Here is a 20,000-nt window from a genome sequence, read left to right as displayed (position 1 = left end):
TAATAATAATAATAATAATAACAAGTTAGTGTTGTCTTCGTTATTATTACTACTATTATTATTATTATTATTATTATTATTATTATTAGCAGTAGTAGTAGTAGTAATAGTAGGAACAGCAACAACGGTAGTAGTAGCAGTAGTAGTCGTAGTAGTAGTAGACGCTGATTCCTCCTCCTCCTCCTCTTCATCATCACCACCACCACCATCATCACCATCATCATCATCATCATCATCATCATCATCATCATCACACCCATGTACACACAGGAAGCAAAACATGAATAAACACAGAAAATCTCAGGTCATATAAACATTTTTGGACCTCGGGGGGGGGGGCATAATCAAATTTGACTATTATTATTTTCAGAAGAATAATAAGTTTTTGAAAATGGATGAAAGGGGGGGGATAGAGAGAGAGAGAGAATTCTGACTGATAGACTGGATGGACTTGCTTGTTTATCTATTTATTTGTTTATTTGCTTGGATGTGTTTATGTTTGTTTGTGTTTACCTGAATGTTTATTACCTGTTTATTTGTTTATGTATTTACTTCCACATTTTTTTATTATTAATTTTCCCTATCAAATAAGAATATGTACATCATCCTATATCTCACTCCGTTACCAAATAATTTTCCGAAATTTTGAGAGAGAGAGAGAGAGAGAGAGAGAGAGAGAGAGAGAGAGAGAGAGACGAAATGAGCAGAAAAATGAGAGAGGAAATAAGGATGGCAAAGGAATCCCCTAAACCCGGGCTGAATAAAATCGTCTGACGGTGAAAGAAAAAATCGTCTTGGCAGTAAAGGGGTTAAGGGAGGCTCTATCAGTCCCTCAGAGCTCCTTATAAGATGAAGAAAACCGTCTTGTAAGAATGAGGAAGCGCCCTAACACCTTTTCCTAAGCGATTTATTTTATTACACCTTACTGTCCCGTTTTCTCGTCGGTTAAGGAAGTTCCCTAACACCTCTTCCGAAGCGATTTATTTTGATTATTACATCTTACTGTCCCGTTTTCTCGTTTGTTAAGGAAGCTCCCTAACACCTCTTCCTAAGCGATTTATTTTACTACACCTTACTTGCCCCGTTTTCTCGTCAGTTAAGGAAGCTCCCTAACACCTCCTCCTAAGCGATTTATTTTATTACACCTTACTATCCCGTTTTCACCTTTTTTAAGGAAGGTCCATAACACCTCTTCCAAAGCGATTTATTTTAATTATTACACCTTGCTGTCCCGTTTTCTCGTCAGTTAAGGAAGCTCCCTAACACCTCTTCCTAAGCGATTTATTTTAATTATTACACCTTGCTGTCCCGTTTTCTCGTCAGCTAAGGAAGCTCCCTAACACCTCTTCCTAAGCGATTTATTTTATTACACCTTACTGTCCCGTTTTCACGTCGGTTAAGGAAGCTCCCTAACACCTCTTCCTAAGCGATTTATTTTGAGTATTTCACCTTACTGTCCCGTTTTCTCGTCGGTTAAGGAAGCTCCCTGATACCTCTTCCTAAGCGATTTATTTTATTACACCTTACTGTCCCGTTTTCACCTCGGTTAAGGAAGCTCCCTAACACCTCTTCCTAAGCGATTTATTTTGCTTGCTACACTTTACCGTCGTATTTTGTGGTATTTAAATCCTTCGAACACCGCCATAATTAAATAAACACATAATGTACAGAAGGATATTACCCAGCCGTATCCAAAAATAAATCGCTAAGGAAGAGGTGTTAGGGAGCCTCCTTACCCCACAAAAATACGGATTTAGAGAAAAATCGTCCTCGTTTTTTTATTGTTTTTGTTATTTTTTGTTTGTTTTTATTTTTGTTTGTTTTTTTGTTTTTGTTTTTGTGCTTCGGAATCCTGCAAACGTGAACCCGGTGGACTGCAGGCTTGAGTTTCCCTCCTCCTGCAGTCCACCATCATCCTCTTGGGGGACAGGGAGGGAGTTCTGGGACGATTTGTATAACAGGGCAGTGGATCCGCTTGGTTATATCGGTGCCACCACGTGAAGGCATCTCTCTCTCTCTCTCTCTCTCTCTCCTGCAGCTGAACAAAATCGTCTGAACCGGAAAACCGTCCTCGTCCTGAGGGGGTTAAATCGCCTACCATCCTCATTTTCATTTGGCGAATAATTCTGGCATTTGTGGCTGATGGAATTTGGGGTCAGTATCGTTTACCCCCCTCCCTCCTGTCTCTCTCTCTCTCTCTCTCTCTCTCTCTCTCTCTCTCTCTCTCCTTCTCTCTCTCTCTCTCTCTCTCTCTACGTACGTAAGTTAGATGTTTTTTTTAAGTCACTCATGAAACTCCCCTATTCATAACTTTTTACTGCGTACTTACCTGTGAAAATGTAATATATTTGTGGCCTTAATAGCAGTACTTAGCATGGAAATAGTTAGATGATGGATATATTAATGACTACTTAGCATGCTTTTCCTTGTGACTGAGAGAGAGAGTGTTTTTTCCTGGTTTTATATGGCTCTTGTCGTGTTTATTTTGTGTGTGTTTTTTTACCCTCGTCTTTGTTCACATCTAGATTTGTTTTTTTTTCGCTTTGTTTTTCTTCTTTTCGTTTTTTTTTTTTATACCAGGAATCCCTAACGAGACACAGTTCTTTTTTTCCTTGCTTCTTCTCTCCTTCCTTCCTCCCTTCCGCTTTTCCTTCTTCCCCTCCATCTTCTCTTAGGCTGTGGTTCCCCTTTTGCTCTTCCTTCTCCGTCTTCCTCTTTGTCCTCATTCTGAAATTTTCCTTTATTTTCCTTAATTATTCCTCATTATTCCTTCTTTTTATGTGATAGTTTTTTCTTCCTCCCTTCCACCATCCCTCCTCTATCCTCCTGTCCTTCACCATCCTCCTTTCCTCTCATTATTCTTCATCTCCACTCATCTTCCTTCCATCCTTCCTTCTTTACATAATTCCTCATGTCCACTCTGCCCATTTTTTCACATGCTCATTTACGTCACCCTTCCTTCATATCTTCCCTCCTCTTTCCCTTCCTTCCTTCCTACCATCCCTCCTCCTTCCCTTCCTTCCTCGATACCTTCCCTCCTCCTTCCCTTCCTTCCTTCATACCTTCCTTCCTCTTTCCCTTCTTTCCTTCATCTTTCCCTTCCTTCCCTCATACCTTCCTTCCTCTTTCTCTTCCTTCCTTCCTACTTTCCCTCCTCTTTCCCTTCTTTCCTTCATACCTTCCCTCCTCTTTCCCTTCCTTCCTTCATACCTTCCCGCCTCCTTCCTTTCCATCTTTCATACCCTCTTTCCCTTCCTTCCCTCATACCTTCCTTCCTCTTTCTCTTTCTTCCTTCCTAACTTCCTTCCTCTTTCCCTTTTTTCCTTCGTACCTACCCCTTCCTTCCTTCCTTCCTACCTTCCCTCCTCTTTCCCTTCTTTCGTCTCTTCCTTTATTCATTCTCTATCCTCTTATTCCATCAATCATTTTCTTCCTTTCGTGTCTTCCTCATTCACTTCCCTTCATCATTCTTTCTCCTTCCCCATTCCCATTCATTTAAACCATCCATTTCAGAGAGAGAGAGAGAGAGAGAGAGAGAGAGAGAGAGAGAGAGAGAGAGCGCAAACGTAAACAAAAAAACCCAGGCGCCCACCAAATACGCAGGTTCGGCGAGGCTTGTATTCGGCTCCGGGTATTTCATTAGCGCCGACATTTGCATAATACGAGCTTGTATGTTAATTGGTCGGGTTATAATAATGATGGCGATAGCACCCACGGTTGGCAGAGTTGTGATGGGGTGGGGGGGAAGGGGTGGGGGGAAAAGTGATGCGGTGGGGCCGCGTTGGAGATGCGCTGATGTGGTGGTGGGAGAGTGAGAGGTGTTAATTGGTGTTAATATTTCTCTCTCTCTCTCTCTCTCTTTCTCTTTGAACTGAAATACATGTAGGCTTAACATACCCTACTTTTTTCTAAATATTTGTCGTAAAGACCTTATTGCTGTTACAACTACCGGGTACTACAACTACCACCACCACCACCACCACTGCTACTACTTCATGCTACTACTGATAATAGCTAGAACACCGTAAAATTGTCCAAGACCAATTTTAATAAAGATAAACTTCTCACAGCCATTGCCCGCTAGAAGCCCAACTATAATGGCGCCTTCAGGCATGTCACCTTAGGTCATCACAGTTTAAAGTCCACCAACGTTTTAATCCTTCATGGCATAGTAGGTGACATCCGGAATATCAGGAAAAGTCCCAGTTTTTGACCCTAGGCGATTTCACAGAATAATCAGCCGACTGGAACCATACTCCTTCCCGCAATACGTCCGCCTGAAGGCTGTATTGCAGTAAAATTCCAGCTTCCTAGCTTAAGGGATTTCTGCGATAGCGTCCCGGCATCATTTTTTTTGCTTCTTACGTTTTGAATAATATCCGGTGATCCGATTGGTGGATTGGCATCATTATATGGCCAGAAGAAGCCGCCAGGTGGGTGATTAACCTGACGAAGTTTGAAGACATTGGACCAAAGAGCCTCCGAGTGATGACCATTTAGTTTTTAAACAGAAAGAATAATAAGAATATTGACAAAAACAAGAAAGCTTCCCTCAGGAATTGGGAACATTTTAATAATAATAATAATAATAATAATAAATAATTAATATTAACACTGTTTAATTCTAAAATCTCTCCTTTATTGTTTCATAATTATTTCTCCATTACGGGATATATATTGATTTTATTCAACTTATTATTTATCTTCCATATATCATTTCTTTACCTGGTACTTATGTATATTTATAATCACGTCAATTTTTACGTATTGATCGTGATAATTTGCTTAACGGTAACTCTCTCTCTCTCTCTCTCTCTCTCTCTCTCTATCCTCTCTAATCAGCACTCGCAGGCCACAATTTTATCACCTACTCTCTCTCACTATCTCTAAAGCTATCTCTAATCCTAGCTCCTATCTCTGCTATCTCTAATATGGGCGGGTATTATTCCTTATCAGTGACAGGAGGCGGGGTTATCAGAGGGCAGATAATCACTGAATTTGTAGCTATCATTTTGGTGTGATTTTGATGGTGACACCTTTTGTAGACAGCGAGGTAAGATAGATGAGTGGATAGATAGATAGATAGATAGGGAGCTAAATAGGTTGGTAGGTAGGTAGGTAGATAGATAAAGAAAATAGATAGGTAAAAAGGCAGACAGATAAGAGAGGTAAGAAATATAAAGAGACACATATCCATCCATCCATCCATCCATCATCCAATCCTACGTTGCCCGATGAGGAGCGTGGGAGCCCGGGGCTAGGCAAGTTGGTCCTGACATTTAAGATGAGAGTGACCAGCCTCACTCATCCCTGAGTGGCATGACGTGAGGAATAAACCCCAACCATCCCTTGGATATAAACCTTCACCGGCTCAATCCGATTGGAACGCCGCAATTACCCACTAAACCACCAGGCGCCATAATTTGGATATATGGTTACCACCCAGCATAGTAAATGATTTCCTGGTGTACAGGAAACCATTTGGCTTGTCACTCAGTGTAGAGTCACCCACAGGCAGAAGGAAGAGGAAAGAATGAAGGAAAGAAAGACAGAACAGGTAGTGTAAAGTCACCCGTAGGCAGAAGGACGAGGAAAAAATGAAGTAAAGAAAGTCAGAAGAGGAAAGAAGGAAAAGGGGAAGGAGAGGAAAGGGCAGACACCCGAGAGCAGCAATACATCGAGTGAGTGGATGGTGAGCGCCCCCACGTACCACTAACATACACAGATTCCAGTCGTTAAAAGCACACTCATTCTCCCCCTGCCTCGCTCGCCGTCAGTCTTCCCTCCTCCCCATCCACCCACATGCTAATTTATCCTCCGAAGCACTCTGTGGGCTAACGGGCGAGGCGGAGTGGATATCAGCTTTAACGAGACTGGGGATCGAAACCCTTTTGTAGGATATAGAAGACTTCTTACCACGGGATTTGTTTGTTGGGGTAGGTTTTGGGTGGTAGGGAGGGGGTTGAGAGAGAGAGAGAGAGAGAGAGAGAGACAGATAGACAGACAGACAGACAGACATGGACAGATCCAGACAGATTGACAGACACAGAAACAGAGTCAGACAGACGGACGGACAAAGACAGACAGGCAGAAAAGTAGGTAGACAGACAGACAGACAGACAGTGAAAAGGAGGGAGACATAGGAATGAATAAGGAATAGCAACTCGTTGAGAGAGAGAGAGAGAGAGAGAGAGAGAGAGAGAGAGAGAGAGAGAGAGAGAGAGAGAGAGAAATAACGTGCCTGGAAAATGGTCAGGGTGGAACCATTTTTCTAAGGGGGGAAGAAAGGGGGGGGGGATTGAAGGGGGGGATGGAGGGGTGGGAAAGAAGGGGGCAGTTGGATGGAGGGGAGAAGGAAGGAAGGGGAAGGAAACAAAGAAGGGTGCGGAGAGGAAAGGCAGGGGAGAAAAGAGGGAGGGAGAGTGGAGGGAAGAGACGGAGAGAGAGAGGGGAAAGAGGTGGAGGGAAGGGAAGGGAAGGGAGGGAAAGACAGAGGGAGACGATGGATGGAGAGTGGAGGGAAGAGAAGGAGGGAGAGAGAGGAAAAGGAGGGAGGGGAGGGGAGGGGAGGGGAGATTTAGAAGACAGGGGGTGAAAAGCCGACGTTATGACAAGTTGGAATGTGACAGGAAGGCGAGCTAGAATAAAGAGAGAGAGAGAGGGAGAGAGAGAGAGAGAGAGAGAGAGAAGCAGACAGACACAAGGGCTTCAGGCACTGGTCTGTTGTGTCAATATTTCTCTGTCTGTCTGTCTGTCTGTCTGTCTCTCTCTCTCTCTCTCTCTCTCTCTCTCTCTCTCTCTCTCTTCCACGCCCCTTTCTAAAGCGGAACAAACCATCTCGCCACCTTTTCCATTCAGACTATTGTGCTTCGACCACCCAGCTGAGTCTCTCTCTCTCTCTCTCTCTCTCTCTCTCTCTCTCTCTCTCTCTTCCACTCACACTCTTTTCAAAGGCCTCTTACCCAACAATTTCCCCCCTTCTCTCATCTTTCTCCCCTTCTCTCTCTTCTCTTCCCTCTCTCTCTCTCTCTCTCTCTCAGACCACCCAACCAACATACAGAGCGAGACAGCCCCCAATGTGAGGCCCTCTCTCTCATCTCCCCTCCCCCCCCTTTCTCTCCCTCCCTCCTTCCCTCCCTTCATCTCCTCCTCCCTCCTCCATTTGGCCCCGCCCTCCTCTTCTCGCTCCTCCCAGTGCCTCCTCCCTCCTCCTCCTCTTCTTCCTCTTGGCCGCGCCCTCAGCCCCCCCCCATCCTCTCTCTCTCTCTCGGATGGAACTCACTGCCAAAAAGGATTACGAACAGTTGCGCCTTCCACTACCTCTCTCTCTCTCTCTCTCTCTCTCTCTCTCTCTCTCGCTTCATATATTTCTTTTTTCTTCCTCTCCTCTTCCTGTCTTCTCTCTGCTTTCTTCTGCCTGTCTCTGCTTCTTCCCTCCGCCTTTATTCCTGTCTCTCTTTTCTTTATTTTTCCTCTTTAAATTCATCCACCATTTCTCCTTTCTCTTTTCTCCAGCTCTCCTTTTCTCTTTCCTCCAACTCTCCTTTTCTCTCTTTTCTGTCCAATTCTGTCTCCGCTTTCCTCTCCATTAATCTTTCATTCTCTTTTTCTGTTCATTTTTTCTCTTCAATTTTCTCTCCTCCTCTTTTCTCTCTATTTCACTTTCTCTCTCTCTTCTCTACAACTCTCTCCCCCTTCAGGATTCTTTCTCCCTCTTGTCTCTCCAGTTCTCTCTCTCCGTCTTCTCTCTCCAGCACTCTTTCCTCCTCCATTTGGCAAATTCTTTACTTCTCTTTCCAGTTTCCTTCTTCCTCTAAAATTCTTCTTCAGTTTTATTTATTCTCTTCCTATTCTTCCTCCTAATTCAAGTTATTCCGAGAGAGAGAGAGAGAGAGAGAGAGAGAGAGAGAGAGAGAGAGAGGCGTGGAGGAGAGGGGAACTCCAACAGCCAATAATTGGACTGGAATGAGGGGCCCCCTCTCTCTCTCTCTCTCTCTCTCTCTCTCTCTCTCTCTCTCTCCATTTTCGTTTATTTCAATGTGTGTGTGTGTGTGTATGTGAGAGAGAGAGAGAGAGAGAGAGAGAGAGAGAGAATATGATCGAGGTAAATGGTGAGAAAGAGGGAGGGATGAACAAAAAGTGTATTAGAGACAGGCAGACAGACAGCAACAGAGAGAGAGAGAGAGAGAGAGAGAGAGAGAGAGAGAGAGAAAGAGTAATAAACCTTCAAAAGACAGCTACAGATAAATAAAGAGGAAAAAATTAATAAAGCAAGTGATAAGAAAATAAAGGAGATGGAAGGAAAAGAACTGGGAATCCATTATATATATATTTTTTTTTATCAGGGAAGGGGGTAGGGGGGAGAAAAGGGAGGGGAGAGGTGAGGGGAGGGGAGGGGTAGAGGGAGAGGAGAGGAGAGGGGATGGGAAGAGGGCGATGGGGAAGGAGAAAGGCGAGGGAGGGGAGAGGGAAGGGAAGGGGGAGGGGACAGGGGTAATGGCAGGAAAAGAGAGAGGGAGTAGAGAGGGGAGGGAAAGGGGTATCGGGAGGGAGGGGGGTAGGGAAGGGGTCGGCAGGTGGTGGATGAGAGAGAGGGGCGAGGAAGGGGGAGGAAAGAGGGAATGGGTAGAGGAGGAAGGGAGGGGAGGAGGAACGGGGAGAGGGGAAAAGGTTAGACAAGATGGAGGGGTTTGGTCGAAGGTGAGAGAGAGAGAGAGAGAGAGAGAGAGAGATAAACTAGATTAAACTCGCTCTAAATGAGATAGGCGGGTTGGAAGGGACCTCCGTGATGGGATGGGTGAGGCTGGGTCTTGTATTATGGGGAATGGGGGGCTGAGAGAGAGAGAGAGAGAGAGAGAGAGAGAGAGAGAGAGAGAGAGAGAGAGATTAGAGAGAGAGAGAGAGAGAGGAAGGGAGAGAGGGAGAGTCTGGGTTGATGGGTAGCTTGTATTGGGGTTGAGTGAGCATTTATGGAACAAAAAATGGGGTGATGGAGAAAGTGTCGGTAATGGGACAACGGCGATGGGACGAAGTAATAGTGATGGGGGATAAAGTACTATACATGGAACAAATTAATGGGTTTAAATGGGGTAACATTGGATAAAGAAATGGGACTCGGAAATAGGATGAGGGAAAGTGTAATAGGTGATGTTGCTGATTAACCCTATTCCGCCTGACTCAGCATCCCCATTATCCATATATCCTCGTCGGTCGTCCCGTGAAGCGATGTTCCCTTGCGTTAGAAGGGTGTGGAGTGTTTGTTCCCGGATGGATACCGCATTGACGTCTCTGCACCCAGTTAGCAGGGGCATCGTAGTAGGCTTCACATCACCCCTTTAATTTGGCTCTATGGCAACTACTCATCATTGTAAATCGTTTTCCATTAGGCTTGTCACTTACTGTAGAGCCGCTCGAAGTGGAAGCAAGAGGAATATGAAGTGACAGAAAGGACTTGAAAAATGGAAAGAAAATGAAGACACAGAAAAAAAAAAAAAGAAGAACTATGAAGGTAGACGTAGGTAGCGCTCCATCAAGTGAGTGGACGATGATCGCCACCACTTACCACCAGAGTATCAGGTGATGGGAGTATAGAAGACACAGTAAACCGGGATTGTTGTTGTTACCGTCGCCTGTCCTCAATCTGTCGAGCCGAGCAAGCCCATCGACCACAGGTAAACAGTTGCTTTTGTGGGGCCGTCTACAGGTACATATACAGTGGAGGGATCCGGCGTCCCCTTCTGGTACACAGCGCCTCACCAGGATCGAACCAGGGTCCCTCCCACGGCGAGGTGCGGGGAATATGGGGAGGTTTGGCTCCTGGGTGGACGCCGCAGCTGCTCCATCCGGGGTGCTCACCTCCCCTTTAGCGTCACGAAATTGCGTTAAATGATGATAGGAAAAAAAGGCTAAAAAAATGGGTGCCAGAAAAATGGAGGAGGGGAAGAGAATAATGGGTATCCTGAAAGATGGGGAGGTAGTTTGGCAGATCAGAAATGGGTGTGAATGGGGGAATGAAACAGCCGGAGAAATGGCCTAAATAGGAGACTGGCGAGAGAAAAAATGGGTTTGAATAATGGGGCCTAGACAAATGGGTAACCTGTATGATGATGATGATGATGATGGGGGTAATAGGAAGCTCCCAGGACATCTCGGAATGGGGTTGGATGGGGGAGGGGAGAGGGAGAGGGGTAGGGGAAGGGGATGATGAGGGCAAGGTAGCAAAAAATGGGGCCTTAGATATGGGGGTTCCAGATGCTGTGATGGGAAAGGGAAGTGGATGGGGGAGGGAGAGATAAGGGGTGGGGGGAAAAAATGGGTGGAGAGAGAGAAAGGGAGGGGGGTAAACGAAGAGAGGAGAGAAAATAGATAAGAGATAATCAGAGTGAAGATGAATGAAGGATGAATGAGTGATAATGAAGAAAGAAAGAAAGAAATGTTGGAAAATAAATTCAGACTTAGAGAAAATGAAAGAAAGGAAATGATTGATAGATGGATAGATAAAAGATAGATACAAAGAGAATGGAATGGGACGAGAGAGAGAGAGAGAGAGAGAGAGAGAGAGAGAGAGAGAGAGAGAGAGAGAGAGAAGGGGGGGTCGTGAGGGAAGCAGGGAAGTACAATTTCTTCCATGACACGACCTTACCTGGAGGCCTTTATTTTAGGATCCTTATTTTAGGAACCGTATTTAGGTACCTTATTATAGGTATCTTATTTTAGGGACCTTATTTTGGGGGTCTTATTTTAGGAACCTTATTTTATGGACATTATTTTGAGGGACCTTATTTTAGGGATCTTTTTTGGGGGATCTTATTTTAGGGACCTTATTTTAGGGGTTTTATTTTATGGACCTTATATTAGGGACTTTCTTTGGGGGACTGGCTTTTTAGGGATCTTTTTCAGGAACGTTATTTTGGGGACCTTATTTTAGGGACCTTACATGGGGGATCTCGTCTGGGGGACCTTAATTGACAGTCCATTCCCTGAGTCCCCCAAAACACCCCCTACGAGCCACAAGTCACATATCACCACTTTGGCACTAACACCCACCGTCCATATTGAATACACGCCAAGGCTGCCTCATTCGGGTCTGGTGTAGTGGTATTAGTAAAGGTATTTTTTTATAACTTTTTTGGGTAAGTAAAGTATTTTTTTTTTTCATTTTTAAGAAATTACTATCTATCTTTCTATTGCCAGACGCCTTAATCCCGTACGGGGTGGCCACAAACAAATCGCCTCCACGTCACCCTGTCCCCCGCCATTTCACTGCCCTGCTCCCAATTCACACCCCTCTCTCTCTCTCATATACCTCTCCACTCCATCCCTCCACCTCATCCTTGGCCTTCCCCTCCCTCTCTCTGTCTGTCTATCTATCTGCATCTATCTATCATTTCCCAATCATTCTACTTTGGGATTCAGTTCTCTTTCGTCCCCTTCCTTTTTACTCTCTCTCTCTCTCTCTCTCTCTCTCTCTCTCTCTCTCTCTCTCCAGTGTTGCCAGTAGCGTATAATGAAGACAAGTTGACAGGGAGGCGTCGAGGGTGACATGTTTATGGTAACACTGCTTGATGGACGAGAGAGAGAGAGAGAGAGAGAGAGTTTTGAAGAGAGAAACGGGGGGAAGGGGGAGGGAAGCGAAGGTAGAAGATGAAGAAATGAATGAGTAGAGAGAAGAAAAGAGAAATAAAGAGAGAGAAGGTGAGAGGGATAAATAAAGGACGATTTTTTTTAATTCCTACTAAAGCCAGACGATTTTACTGATTCCCGGACGAACCCATGTAATAAAGAGGACGATTGACAAAACGCGAAAAAAGTCTAGGGGATTTGCACGCCACTTTCTGCGTTATTTCCTTTTTTTTTCTTTTCCCTTCCTCCCTCCTTCCTTTATTTCCCTCCTCCTTCCCTACTTTCCTTCTCTTCTTTCCTCCATCCCTCCCATCGTTCTTTCCTTTCCCTTTTCCCTCCTTCGGTAGTTAAAGAGTGAGAAGGGAGGGAGAGAGGAAGAAGTGAACTGTAACTTTCTTACTTTCTCACTTAGTCCCCAATTCCTTCCTTCCTTCCATCCCAATAAACAGACAGACAGATAGATAGATAGATAGATAGATAGATAGAGAGAGAGAGAGAGAGAGAGAGAACCCATATTTTGCATCCATTACTTCTCACCAAAACGACTCATCACACACACACACACACACACACACACACACACACACACACACCAGATCTAACAGTTTAAGCGTATGTAGGTAAAGCTCTCTCATCTCTCTCTCTCTCTCTCTCTCTTAAGTCAGACCTCACACCGCTCTCTCACACCTCGAGGATCCAGGTGGCCCTTGGGCGCACCTCATTTACATCTTAGAGGTCTGGAGAGAGAGAGAGAGAGAGAGAGAGAGAGAGAGAGAGAGAGAGAGAGAGAGAGAGAGACTAAATAAAGTACTGAAAGAAAATGGGAATTAATGTGAGAAATTGAGAAAGCTTTATTTTATTTATTTCTTTTGTTTAGTATATCTTTATTAATAGGATTCCCATTTTCTTTGCTTGTTCTTCGCACTTCCCCTCTTTCCTTGATATTTCCTTCCTCCTTTCTCTCTCCCTCCTTCCTTCCTCCTCCTCCTTTCCCTCCATCTTTCTCTCTTCCCTCCCTTCATACTACTGGCCCTCTTCCCTCCCCCTCCACTCTCCCTCTCCCCTCCCCCTCACTCTCCCTTTTCCCTCCCCCTGACTCTCCCTTTTCCCTCCCCCTGACTCTCCCTCTTCCTTCCCCCTCTACTCTTCCTTCTACTATCCTTCCTCCTCTACTTCCCTTCATTTTGCATCCCTTCATCCATACACCCTTTATCCATCTATCCATCCATCCACAAATCCTGCTATCCGCCTACCCACACCCACACACACACGCATCTACCCACAATTCCCCCCACCCATCCATCCATCCATCCACCCATTCGTCCATCCACTCATCCATCTATCCATCCACCCACCCATCCATCCATCCATCCACCCATCTATCCACCCATCCATCCATCCATCCATCCCTCTCTGCCACACACCTGCCTTACTTCCGGTGTGGGTGGACGAAAATGACTCGAAGATTGGATGCGGGTAAAAGATGGCGACGGAAGATGGTAATATTTCCTTAAGGCGGTAATATTTAAGGTGGTAATATTTCCTTAAGGCGGTAATATTTAAGGTGGTAATATTTCCTTAAGGCGGTAATATTTAAGGTGGTAATATTTCCTTAAGGCGGTAATATTTAAGGTGGAAATATTTCCTTAAGGTAATATTTCCTTAAGGCGATAATATTTAAGGTGGTAATATTTAAGGCGGTAATATTTCCTTAAGGTGGTAATATTTAAGGTGGTAATATTTCCTTAAGGCGGTAATATTTCCTTAAGGTGGTAATATTTCCTTAAAGCAGTAATATTTAAGGTGGTAATATTTCCTTAAGGCGGTAATATTTCCTTAAGGTGGTAATATTTCCTTAAGGCGGTAATATTTCCTTAAGGTGGTAATATTTCCTGAAGGCGGTAATATTTAAGGTGGTAATATTTCCTTAAGGTGGTAATATTTCCTTAAGGTGGTAATATTTCCTTAAGGTGGTAATATTTCCTGAAGGCGGTAATATTTAAGGTGGTAATATTTCCTTAAGGTGGTAATATTTAAGGTGGTAATATTTCCTTAAGGTGGTAATATTTCCTTAAGGCGGTAATATTTAAGGTGGTAATATTTCCTTAAGGCGGTAATATTTCCTTAAAGCGGTAATATTTCCTTAAAGCGGTAATATTTAAGGTGGTAATATTTCCTTAAGGTGGTAATATTTCCTGAAGGCGGTAATATTTAAGGTGGTAATATTTCCTTAAGGCGGTAATATTTAAGGTGGTAATATTTCCTTAAGGTGGTAATATTTCCTTAAGGTGGTAATATTTCCTTAAGGTGGTAATATTTCCTTAAGGTGGTAATATTTCCTTAAGGCAGTAATATGTGACGTAGTTTGACGTTAATGTGACGGTTTTCTCGTGTGTGTTGGAAAATGTGACGTACAGGTGATTGTGATGCACGTACACACACACACACACACACACACACACACACACACACACACACACACACACACATTTTATTTATTTATTTATTTATTTATTGACAAATAGATAGGCAGAAAGACAGACAGACAGACAGACACTAACAATAGATAACTAATTTTGACATGATTCTTCAAAGGCCAGAGATATAAGTCTTCTTAATATGAAATAAAGTTAAATAATTTGATAGATAAAATAAAACTCTAGATAGATGTAAGAGCATGTGAAGCTTCGGTAAAGAGAAGTACATTGTGTGTGAAAAATCCTTAGGGAGGGACTTACTGACCGGGCCGTTTCTAGAGACCCTCCCCTATTGAGAGAGAGAGAGAGAGAGAGAGAGAGAGAGAGAGAGAGAGAGACCGGTGAAGAAAATGTAATCAGTTTATAAGCAAAGAAAATGAAAAAAAGAAGAAGAAATATCTGAAGAATAGATGAGAGAGAGAGAGAGAGAGAGAGGCAAGAAGTTATGAGGGAGCGGCGTGTCATTTGAAGCCATTAGTTCCCTCATTGTCGTGTGTAATAGCCAGCCCACAGGAGGTGTCTGCGGGACTACTGAGAGAGAAAGAGAGGGAGAGAGAGGGGGTGGTGGGGAGAGAAGCACACACACACAAACACCCCCCCACACACACACACTTCCCCCACACAACCCCCCACACACACAAACACCACCACACACACGTCCCAGTCCCACAAAACACATTCCATCACCAGTTCTTCCCAGACACTTAAGGGGTGAACTCCAGGATTGTGCCAGGATAAGTCGCAGAATTTGTGACAATGAAGGCGGCGCATTTCTGAAGGAGGTGAGCGGAAATGAGGAGGGTTCTTGAAGTGGTCTTGATGGAGAGTAAGTGGGCGTGATGTTGCGAGCGTCTTCGTATGGTTGTTGAGGGTGAGGGTGATGGTTTCGAGGTGGTTTCTAGGTAATGGTTAATGGTTCTCTCCCTTGATACCTTCCTACCTTACCCTCATGTTGGAAATATTTGCCTGGTGATAGCTAGGGTGAAGGGAGATGAAGAAGGGAGAAGGGAGATGAGTGGTGATTGTGACTCTCCTCCCTAGCTAAATAAAATGACCTGGTGATGGCTAGGGCGAAGGGAAGTGAAAAAGGGAGAAGGGAAATGAGTGGTAGTTACGGTAGTCAGGTATGGTTGTGATGGTGATGGTTCCTGAGTGGTTCTAAGGAAATGGTTCGTGGTTCTGTGTGGTTGTATGGTTAGTGGTTCTCTCTCTGTCCCCTGAGGTAAGTGGTAATTGTGTTGGTGGTTTGGTATGGTAGTGATAGAAATGGTTCGTGAATGGTTCTGGGAGTGATGGGAGACACACACACACACACACACACACACACACACACACACACACACACACACACACACCTCATCAAATTAAGCAGATGAATAGATCCTTGATAGTACTAAAGATAAGAATAGTACACTATAACAACTACTGACTATTCTGGGGAGGGCTGTGTGGGGTAGATTAATGTGTGTGTGTGTGTGTGTGTGTGTGTGTGAAATTGTGTAAGCCTCGTTTGTGATAGGATTTGTGTGTGAATTGAAAGATTGGCGGGTCTGCATTTTCTTCCTGGTGATTCTGTAGGGAGTTGGTGTAAGAAGAAATTATATTGTGTTTTGTGGGGGTGGGAAGGGAGTGGGAAATGTGTGGGAAGAGAGAGAAAGAGAGAGAGAGAGAGAGAGAAGCTGGTCAGTGTTGAATAAATCACTGACAAAATTTCCACATGCTATTGTATTTCGTGTATTCGAGGCGGAACTCAGGTGTGCGTGGCTACGTGCACCGAGAGACAGGCAGGAGTTTAGCTATTTATCTATCTGTCTGTCTGTCTATCTGCCAACCTATCTATCTCTCTTAACTGTCCGTCTATTATTGTTTTTTTCTGTCTATCTGCCTTTCAGCGTCTCTATATGCCTGTCTGTTTGTCTGTCTATTTTCCTGTCTTCTATTTATCTACCATTCTGTTTTTGTCAGTCTGTCTCTGATTGTCCACCTGTTTGTCTCACTATCTATCTATCTATCTATCTATCTATCTGTCTGTCTATCTGTCAATCTGTTTATCTATCTATGGGTATTACTGTTTTCTCATCACTACAGCCATTAACAAATCCAAGTTACTGTAGGTTTGGGCAGACCAGATAATGTTAAAGTGATCCAAGGTTCCTCTCATTGACCTTCCCCTCCGCTTCCCTTCCCCTCTGCTTCCCTTTCCCCTCTCCTTCCCTCACCTCTCGCCCCCTCTCCCCTCAGATTACGTGGTATGGGTGTCGACAGGTCAGGTTAGGTTAGAGGTGAGATTAGATTAGGTTACCTGTTGCCCTTACCTCTAATCTCCCCGCCATTGCCCCGTGCACTTTGGAGGTCTGTAGGATAGGTTAGGTTAGGTTGCGATAGTTTACGTCAGGTTAGGTCATATAATGCTAACTAAGGCCATTCGGTATATTCTCCCTTACCTCCGCTACCACTGAGACTAACATGCTGTACGGTACCAGCTGCTTTGGGTGTCGTGTCTGTAAGTGCAGTTATGTTATGCTGTGTTATGTTGTATGTCAATGTTACGTTATCTTAGGACTCTTACTAACTGTCGTCATACGCTGTGGGCGTCTGCAGGTGCAGTAATGCCATGCTGTGCTATGTTATGCTGTGTTTAAGTATGTTATGCCCTTCACTAACCTGCCTCACCACTTTTGCCCCACAGACGGTTCGGCACCAAGTGCTCTGGGTGTCTGCAGGGCATCTCGCCGCAGGACCTGGTAAGGAAGGCCCGTGACCGTGTGTTCCACCTCAAGTGCTTCACCTGCTGCGTCTGCCGCAAGCAGCTCTCCACAGGCGAGGAGCTCTACGTCCTCGAGGAGAATAAGTTCGTGTGTAAACAGGACTACATGAGCGGCAAACTGTCAGGTGAGGCTGATGTGAATTTCTGTAGGTTCGGGTATTTCATTGTGAAAGGCAGAGGTTTTCGTGTGAGCGTCCACCACACAAACTCGTCTCTCTTATCCTGTGGTGTAGTGGTTAGCACATGCAACTTACAACTGAAAGAACCAGCGTTTGATTCTCGAGCTGATCAGATTATTAGCCGCAGCGTGTGTTTGTCTCTTGTGCTTGTTTTACCAGTGCCATAGGTCAACCAAGAGTGTGTCTGAGGTCCTCTGTATAATATCTATTCTTGTGGGTCAGATTTTACAAGATTAGGGTTCCTTCTTCCTTGCATTAAAAAAACAAAAAAATCTGATAGTAGTTTTGTATGCCTCAGTGACCATTGAGTATTCGATTGGCTTTGACATGACCCTCTTGTTCTTCTCCAATCAGTGAACACCTATTACAGGGCTGCTCACCTGGCGGCCCGCTGACCAGATCCGGCCCTTGAGTCGTATTTGTTTGGTGCTTTGACCGACTCAGAGTAGAAATAAGCAAATAAACAAGCTTAAAATAAAAAAGTTTTGAGTTTTTTATTTATACATTTAGCGGACAATGTAAACGCAGTTAATGTAGAAATTTCCCCTGTGTATAAGTGTTTAGACCGAGGGGAAAATACAGGTAAAATAATGTATGGCCCTTTTGTTAATCTGAGTTTCAAAATTCGGCCCTGTTTGTGGCGTAGCTGTCAGGCGAAGAAGAGACGTAGAATCCACGAACATATACGATTTTATTAAGCCGAGAGTCCTATAGGAGCCTGTGAGGGAGTCCTATAGAAGCCTGTGAGGGAGTCCTATAGGAGCCTGTGAGGGAGTCCTATAGTAGCCTGTGAGGGAGTCCTGTAGGAGCCTGTGAGGGAGTCCTAGGAACCTGAGAATGAGTCCTAGGAGCCTGAGAGTGTTAATCCAAGCCTCCCCTTCTCTTCCTCCCCCCGCAGTGGACCCGTACGTGATGTCCGACGAAGAAGAGGACCTTGAATCCATGGACACTGGTGACGCCCTCAAGTCCCCCTCCTCAGACTCCGCCGGACTCCACGCCCCCCACACGCCCGCCACGCCCTCCACGCCCTCAGTCCCGCCCACCACTGACCTCGACAAGACCACGAGCGTCGGCACAAGGTCAGGCTGTTGGACAAAGTTGGTTTTACCCCCCTTTTTTCCCCCCAGTTTATCAGATATAATCCTGTCACCTTAACTTGGCCCAGAATTTTGCCCCTTTTGCAGCTTATTTCACATAATTCAGTAGCAGATAGGACAGTGCTACGGCTCTACAGTCCTTTCCGTAGCACTTCTTCGTGACTAGCATCGTATTCTAGTGTTAATCTTTTACAGCAACCTAGCTTCAAAGGTGGAGAGACGGCCATTTTAGATCAAGTCAGAGTGAAAGGAATGTAGTACAGTCAGGGACCTTGAAGTGCATTTGCTTGTTGAATGGTGTTTTCTAGGGCAATATTAGGACTTAGAAAAATGTATTACCTGCCTGAATGAGCCACGTGCAGTCGGCAGGTGCTGAGTGTTCGTCTTCTTCTTCTGTAGGGACGATGGCGAGGAGGAGGACGAGGATCTGGAGAGCCACAAGGACGAGGATGACAAAAGGGTGAGTTTGGGGGTCCCACTTTCTTTTTCTTTTTTTTCTTTTTTTTTTTCTGTTGGTTGTCATCATCATCATCATCATCATCATCACGATTCGTAGTATGAGTATTATTAGTATTATTAGTGTTAGTTTTATTTTTAGTAGTAGTAGTATTTTCATCATCATCATCATCATCATCATACATTATTATTATTATTATTATCATCGTGTATTGTTGTTTGCAGATGATACTGTATTGTTAAGTGAAGACGAAGGGGAACTGCAAGGCTTGATGAATAAGTTTGGAAGAGTGTGTAAGAAATGGCATCTAAAGGTGAATGTAGGGAAGCGTAAAGTTATGGTGTTTTAGAGAAATGAAGTCACTGAATGTACAGTGAGGCTTAATGAGAAGGAAATGGAAAATGTGAGTGCATTTAAGTACTTGGGTAGTGTGATGAGTAAGGATGGAAGTTTGGAGGGTGAAGTGCTTGAAAGGTTACTGGAAGAAAGGTTGCTGGTTCCTTGAAAGCAGTGATAAGAAACAGGGAGGTGAGCATGGAAGTGAAAAAGTCGTTGCATGACAGTTTTGTGATACCAACTCTAACGTATGGAAGTGAAGTGTGGACCTTGTTGCAGGGACACAAGTCAAGAGTGAGAGCAGTGGAAAGGAGTTATTTGAGAGGAGCATGTGGAGTTACATGGAGAGACAGACTGACAAGTGAGGAACTGAAGGAGCGTTGTGGTGTGAATGTGGTTGTGATAGGAAGCTTTTGGACAAATACATTTAGGTGGTTTGGCCATATGGAATGGTGGAGAGCTAGAGACTAACGAGGAGCGTATACTTGAGTGAGGTGGAGGGGGGGAGAGGGAGGAGGAGGCCGAGGATGAGATGGAGGGATGGAGTGGAGAGGTAAGCCAGAGAGGTGGTGTGAGCTGGGAGGAAGGCAGTGAAATGACGGGGAACAGGGCGACATGGAGGCGATTTGTTTGTGACCACCCCTTGCGGGATTGAGGCTTCTGGCAATAGAGGGATAGACAGATCATCGTCGTCATCATCATCATCATCATCATCATCATCATCATCATTATTTTTCCACTTATAAATCCAGTACATTTCATTTAGAAACAGGAAAGAGGAATACGGTGAAACTAATCTTCCTCCTCCTCCTCCTCCTCCTCCTCCTCGCAGTCTGGAGAGGAGGAGAAGGGCAGCAAGCGTCGAGGGCCAAGGACGACCATCAAGGCTAAGCAATTGGAGATCCTCAAGAACGCCTTCAATAAGACTCCTAAGCCCACACGCCACATCAGGGAGCAGTTGGCCAAGGAGACGGGCCTACCTATGCGGGTTATACAGGTGAGACGGAAGCTAATTATCTACCTGTCTGTCTATTTATCTATCTATCTGTCTATCTATCTTTTTAT

The 20,000-nt window shown here is 44.6% G+C and overlaps 1 protein-coding gene across 1 annotated transcript in view; it reads left to right on the top strand.

The window, feature by feature from the left end:
- Nucleotides 1-20,000, top strand: part of LOC145414360 (LIM/homeobox protein Lhx5-like) — a 102,937-nt gene that overhangs the window by 35,545 nt on the left and 47,392 nt on the right. Inside the window, exons 2-5 of the mRNA XM_080283897.1 lie at nucleotides 16,789-16,991; nucleotides 17,944-18,124; nucleotides 18,542-18,602; nucleotides 19,768-19,932. Of these exons, the coding sequence (XP_080140023.1) occupies nucleotides 16,789-16,991; nucleotides 17,944-18,124; nucleotides 18,542-18,602; nucleotides 19,768-19,932 (610 nt within the window). The remainder of the gene's footprint in view (nucleotides 1-16,788; nucleotides 16,992-17,943; nucleotides 18,125-18,541; nucleotides 18,603-19,767; nucleotides 19,933-20,000) is intronic.

Source organism: Coenobita brevimanus, chromosome 99 (assembly GCF_032717465.1).
Source record: "Coenobita brevimanus isolate Jiangsu-jjx chromosome 99, ASM3271746v2, whole genome shotgun sequence".
Lineage (NCBI taxonomy): Eukaryota > Metazoa > Arthropoda > Malacostraca > Decapoda > Coenobitidae > Coenobita > Coenobita brevimanus.
Note: the sequence above shows the minus strand (reverse complement) of the source record. Positions and strands in the feature narration are given on the sequence as shown.